Genomic DNA, 6,863 nt, shown 5'->3' on the forward strand with positions numbered 1-6,863 from the left:
ACACAATTTCAAAAGCGTACAAAATTACAGGGAGTTGCATGAAAAGCTGTTACAGCACAACACTTGATAGATAACTAATAAAGACAAGGCAAACTACACAAACAACAAAACAAGCAATCCACTATTAATACCTTGAAGCCAAAATAAAACAAATTTCTCCCCTGGAAAAAACAAAATGTTTCATACAAAAGTAGGTGTCGTGTGATATTTACACCCCTGCCATTTAAAGGCAGACACCAGTCCACATCTCACTCTGTTTTTTTTATTTTGGGGACACCCTTGGGAAGCTTGCTACGAAGGGTTGCATTAACCTTCCTGTACTGATTGTGACCTTTTTCAAAGGCTTGCTTTGCATAGAATTCAATCTGATCTTCATATCTCTCATAGACAGCTGGGATAGTGTGTGAGAGAACAACAGCTGCAGAAGAAGCCAACCAGCTCACTGATTATCATCCGCGGCATCCACTGAACTTTGCTAGAGTTTGAAAGCAAAACTAACTTCTTAGGCTAGACATACAGCAAACCCACACCCATGCCACAAGCGGTGGGGAGAAGAGACAAGATTCTTTCCTCAACAGGCGGCCTGGACTGGCCCCGCTGCCGGGATGGGTGAGGATGTATATCCAACCTGAGTTAGAACGTTTAATCTAATCATAGAGTAAAGTAGTTATATCCTACCAAGGTACACCAGTGTTAGGAAATGGAACCAGCCACCAACAACTGACAATCCCCATAGCACTGCCACTACCTGCTTAGCAAACTGATAAATTAGCTCCATGGAACATACCACAACACAATGCATGGTTGCACAACCTTACATGATGACAACCTTCAAAAAAAGCTTGAAATCCTTTCCAAGGGCTATGTCATGTGCAACTGCCAGAACTTTGTTGATTTCCTCCCGTAAAGCTAAAGCAAGGCTTGTGACTTCATCCTCTGATAGCCTAAGGTCAGGTAGAGGCGGAGGAGACCTGCCATTCAAACTCTATGTTACAGCAACTTATCTAGACATAATGTCTGAATAACAGTAACCACCTCAGAACTATACCTGTTCAGGAAACCGGCAGCATTTGACCAGATGAACAGGGCAGCAAAGGTGACAAGCAGCAGATTAGCCAGGATTGTTAGGAAAGTGTAGCCAGAATGCTCCAACACAAAGTAAGAGACAGTGGCCCCCACTAGAATGCCTGCTGACATGAATTTGTCCCTCCAAAGAAAAGTATCCGCAACTGGGAAAAAAACACAAGAAAGTCTGTAAAAGCATGGAGGTGCCAAATCCATGTAAAAACTTGATACTCCATGCACATTGACCCTACATGACTATGCACAAAGACACCAACTAATGTCTTGAGCGTCCGCAAAAGCCTTGAGACCCGTTGACCTAAAGGTTAAGCTATGCAGCCCATCCATCATCACACTTGACCGAGCAGGGACGGGCCCATTTGACTTAAAAAAGTAGTCCTTGCGATCTATTCAAAACTCTGGGGTCATATATATTGATCTTACCCAAAAATATGGAAGGGGCTTATTTGGAGCTAACCCTTTGCATGAATGCCCAGAAAACATGAACTCACTCTTGAACATGTACAGTGACATTGCGTTATGTAACCTCAAAATTAGAGAAGTTCATATAAGCCTTTTCACAAGTTGACCCTTCCATGTAGGCTGAACCTACTTAATCATGCCAAGGGACCCATTCACGTGATCCATAATAATGGCTCGTGAACAAAGGGACCCATCCCCATGATCCATAACACTTGTTCATGCACAAAGGGACCCATCCATATGATCCATGACACTGCTCGATACCCATCTCAGAGAGTCTACATTTTTTCATGCACAAATTGCCCTCAACTCTACATAGAAGGTGATCTCACCTTTGGCACCTGACCCATTCACAAAACTTGACCTCAAACTTGGGCATGTTAAATAACATTTAAACTTGAGTACAATGAACATTTTCTGCGTCCTACCAAAATTCTGAGTAAAACAGAGACCAACAAACACCTGAAACAGCTAATGCAAAACATTAGGCCTCACCTTTTCCACCACCAAGAACCTGATGCAAAGATCTCTGCCTGTAGAAGAGGCGAGTAACAGCAGGAGTGTGAGGGGGCTCCTCAGCTGCCTCGGACTGACTAGAAGCAGGCAGGTCCTGGAATTTCTCCGCTACAGCATTCTCCACATACTCCACACCTGAGGCCTCCGACCCCTCGGAGGACATGATGGCAACACTTTACAATAACAGGCTGTATGTGTCTGCAGAATCCAAGGAACAATGGTTATGTATGAAAGTACAGCACCCAGGTTCTGTATGAATGAGCAGCATCCAAGGCTAGGGTTTTGGACCTTTATTTAGCGTTCTGTGTTTTGAATCTTTGTATATATGTATGTGCACCATCCAAGGCTAGGGTTTTGAATCTTTGTATCTATGTATGTGCAGCACCCGAGACTAGAGCTACATGTGTGTGTGCAGCATCCATCTTCCAAGGCAAGGGCTTTGATAAGACTAAGGGTATACATGTATGTACGGCAAAAAAAAGGTAGACTTTGAATGAGAATCCGAGGCTACGGTTTTTCTTGCATGAACAGTATGCAAGACTAAGGGTTACTTATGCATATGCAGCATCGAAGGGTAATATGTTATGTGAATAGGGTTTTAAACAATATCTGCGACACAAAAACTTCAAACCGCAAGGGACCGTAACTGTTCGGCCAGCCTTAAGCCTTGCAAGGCAAAACTTGCATGGAAAAAGAAACCCTAAACCCAAAATCCCATTGAAAAGATTTCAAAGCACACAGACTAAAATATATCTTCCTCTGTACACTTACTGCAAACGCAACCAGAGAGAGAGAGAGAGAGAGAGATGCCCTGAAAGCTTGAGCGGAGCAGAGCGCAGGCAGGAGGGTACCTGAAGGCGTGGAAACGCTTTGGAGCTCCCGCAGTGCCGACGATAATGATCAACGAGAAAGCCTAGCAAAGCGTGAGCTTGTGTCGGTGAATGTGGTGGGAGCAAGAGCAGCACAAGCATGTGGCATGGCCTCATACATTGGCTCCCACTATAAATGGCACTCCCCCTCTTCGTGCCACCACATCTCTCTCCTCGTGACACATGGAGCCATCTCCTCTGGCTTCATTTTTAGCACCAACTATAGGTGGTGTGAGGTGACTAAATTCAAGAGCAATTGCATCCCAGTACACTACAATAGCAAAATTTAGTGTATTAGCCAAGTCAGGCTTCATGGTGTAAAAAGCCCAAATCTCTCTGTTTTATGGGATGCATTTATCTAGTTCCAAGTTAATATAAGTGCCGCCTTTTTTTTAATTAGTGTACGAGGGTTTAGGGAATGTTAGCAGCAATATATATTCAAGCAAAATAAGCTGTTTTTAGAGAAAGTTATTACACTTTGGTTTGTTTGGATGACAAAGCTAGGAAGTTCCAGGTCATGCCATTGTAAATAGGTGTGTAATTTGCTGTACATGTTTAAAGCAATAAGATTGTGATTTTTAAAAAGTACATGCATGTGTGTGCCCCGAAAAGGACTCTAAGTACTATATGAGAGAAGTAGCAAAGCCTCCATGCCATTCCACTTAGTGCTCGTTGGAGAGAGGTCTAGCCAAATCATATTTGGACGATGCAATTCAATCCTTTACACACTTAAACACAATAATGAGTGGGTAAAGTCTTTGCACACTTGAGTAAGGGATGGGTCGGTTGGGTTTTCTTGTTTCATGAAAGTCCTTAGAAATCAACTTGCTACATTTAAGAATATGCATTCCTATACATTTAAGAATATGCATTCCTATACATGTGCTTTTAGTTGATAATTGTAGTAAAGCCTCATCTACAATGGTGAAATTTGGTAAGTTTATCCATCGATTGAAATAATCCTGTTGAAAAATGCATGGAAGTAGAATATATCAACAAAAAATATGTAATTTTTATAGCTCCCCATTAAAGGAAAAGTCTATAATTGATCTACTATTTTGCTTTAGTAAATTTAGCAAGCTAACCACTTACATGACAAAAGTATTAATAGCACCAAGAGAGGGTTAAAAAAAACATGTGCAGGTGTGGAAATACTCATTTAATTTGAGGTAGGTGTTCAAAGCAACAAGCTCATGATTTTTTTTAGGTGTGAGCACATAACTACCTCTCAACTTTAACAAAATGTCATTGTTTAATCAAAATCAAGTTATAAAAAGGCTCATACCATTACACTTGACACCACTTCATTGGAAGATATACCTCGTTTTGTCTAATTCAATTCCCTTTCACATGGCAAGTCCAAATTTTACTAGTAATATGCAAGGGTTGCTATGATGTGATTGTCTTAACAAACCAATGTTACTCACTAATATTATGTGACACATAAAGTCATTTAGGTGACTTAGGATCTCAATCTTAACAAAGAGATTGTTATAGCAATCCAATGCTACTCACTTTCACTATTATGTCACACATAAAGTTGTATGGGTGACATAGGACCTCAATCTTAACAAAGAAGTGGGAAGTTTATTTCACCATCAAGCTTTGTAGCCAAAGCATCGTGGCATAATCTTGTGCATTTAGCCTAGATTTTTGTGAGAGCCATCACTAAAGAGTCATACCTTTAATATTGTAAGGTATTCCTAGGCTCTACTTTAAAGGAATCGCTTAAAAGCCCTATGGGAAGATAAAGTGACATTAAAGAAGATGATAAAGTATATATAACTTTTCTAACACGTAATTATCAATGTGGTTTGTAGAAGACTCAAATGCATGACACCCCCTCACATCAAGTAAAGGGATAAGACTTTCAAACTCATAGACTTGGGAAGACATTCCAACATCATGAGAAAGGACAATAGTTTCCAGTTGTGCCTTGTGAACGTCAACACATGATTATACAAAATGCATCATTAAGGAAAGAAAATGGGAATCAAGGAAGAGATATGGTGAAGAGAACAATCACTACTATGAAAAATCAAATCTTCTAACACCATTAAATCAAACTACTAAGGGGGTTCATCCTTGAAATTGTGGATATGTATATTGTGTAAAGTATATTAAAATTGTGGATATGTATATTGAAACTGTGGATATGTATATTGAAACTGTGGATATGTATATTGTGTAAAGTACATGCATGCCCATGTTTCATGCATTGTTAAAATTGAAAATCCTTGCCGCACCTCTACCACTCACTATCTTTCCCTACTAACCCTCTAATTGGAAAGTTAATAGGTAAATATTATGCTTGGTGTGTAGCTCCCAAGTCATTCTCATGAACAACAATGGAAGGTAAAGTAGCCTTATCTGTGTGGTAATTGAAAGGAGTATGGTTTTTATTGAAGGGATATTCTTCCTCTTAATTGGATGGCCATTGGTCAAGGATACATTAGGGAAGCTTGTGTAATAACTTACTTCACTTCCAACCATGCCATCACTAACTCTTCATGGCACATCATTATGAAAGGATCACTATCAATAAGAGCCCTTTGATTATGGGCCAACTCTAACAAATGTGTGCAAGTGAACTCCAAATTCTTAAGCACATGAAAGCTCTTGAAATTTTTTGCAATGTAATGGAAAAGAGTGATAAAAATAGATTTTCTTGTTTAATTCTTGATAATAATCCTCCATCAGATATGGTGTTAGAATGGCTTTTTGACCTTACCTCACAAGAGAAGGAACCATGGGAGAATGCAAAGAAGATTTCCTATGCTTCACACCTAGCATGAGAAATATGCTAAACAGATGGCCCACCAAGGCCTTGTACATAATTACCCCTTATGAAGCTTGTAAAAGGCCATTCAACCTAATCTTAGCTTCACCAAATTATTAAGAAGAGTGCCTGGAGAGCAATAAAAGCAAACACTTAATGAATTTATGACATGTCTAAATAAAACCTTCAACTTGATGAAAATCTCTTTAATAGTAAAAATGATGAACTCAAATATTTATTAAATGATTAAGGTCATGTAAAAGGGTAGGAGAAGGGTGTGTGTGTGAATGGACTTATGGTCCACTAGCTCACCTATCTAAAGGTGAAGCTAGAAGGCATTAGTAGAGTGCAAAGGCCAAGTTGTATGCATAAGCAACTTATAAACAAGATTTGTTCTTGTATTTTTTGGGTCTCTCTCCTCCACATGTTTGAATCTAGCATGAGCACCACGAATTCTAACATAGTATCTAGAGCTAGGCAACTTGCAAGGTGTAGACTAGGTCAAAAAGTTGTTTCTTGAGTGCATCTCATCTACCCCTAGCCAGTGGAGGCCTTCCAGCAGCTTGAGGAGGCCGAATCTCGTCGAGCTCTCAACTAGGAAGTTTAAGAACACCGTCGGGCGCTCATACTAGGTCAAAAAGTTGTTTCTTGAGTGCATCTCATCTACCCCCAGCCAGTGGAGGCCTTCCAACAGCTTGAGGAGGCCGAATCTCGTCGAGCTCTCAACTAGGAAGTTCAAGAACACCGTCGGGCACTCAGATTCGTATAGCTAATTAGTCGATTACTCCTCTCTCAGCCATGCCATTGCACTCTGAGCAGGCCGACACACGTTTTCTGTAGCGTTGGCTTTCGTACAGCAATGCGCAGCTCGTGGGCAAGCTCAAGCCACACAAGCTTAGGGCTTTTGAAGCCCTAAGCCTCAAGGCTCTACAGTCAAGATATTAGCCTCAATGGCTGCTCGATGTGGGCGCAAGATGTAGAAAACCAAGCTGTGAGGAAGCCATGGAAGCTTCAATAAAAGCTTCAAAATAGTGTTTTTACACTAATCTTGGCTTAATTAACCTTAATCACTTAAGTGCTTCTTGAAAGTGCTTTTGCTCCAGATCTTCTGATGTTGTTGGCATACACCATGAGGTGTTCATAAGTCTCATTCA

The 6,863-nt window shown here is 40.5% G+C and overlaps 1 protein-coding gene across 2 annotated transcripts; it reads right to left on the reverse strand.

Annotated features, from left to right (window-relative positions):
- Positions 1-106: 106 nt before the first annotated feature.
- On the reverse strand, positions 107-3,052 carry LOC147636724 (reticulon-like protein B2). 2 transcript variants are annotated; one of them, XM_086800206.1, is made up of 6 exons: positions 2,913-3,052; positions 2,041-2,259; positions 1,049-1,229; positions 830-971; positions 679-748; positions 107-418 (listed from the first exon to the last, which is right to left on the reverse strand). In XM_086800206.1, the coding sequence occupies exons 2-6, from the start codon at positions 2,222-2,224 to the stop codon at positions 249-251; spliced, it is 747 nt and encodes a 248-aa protein (XP_086656332.1). In that variant the 5' UTR covers positions 2,225-2,259; positions 2,913-3,052; the 3' UTR covers positions 107-248. The 2 variants fall into 2 exon arrangements, with proteins under 2 accessions (XP_086656332.1, XP_086656333.1); XM_086800207.1 differs by lacking the exon at positions 2,913-3,052 and adding an exon at positions 2,350-2,481.
- Positions 3,053-6,863: the final 3,811 nt, after the last annotated feature.

Source organism: Cibotium barometz, chromosome 7, assembly GCF_041138505.1.
Source record: "Cibotium barometz isolate CiBa-2024 chromosome 7, ASM4113850v1, whole genome shotgun sequence".
NCBI classification, from domain to species: domain Eukaryota; kingdom Viridiplantae; phylum Streptophyta; class Polypodiopsida; order Cyatheales; family Cibotiaceae; genus Cibotium; species Cibotium barometz.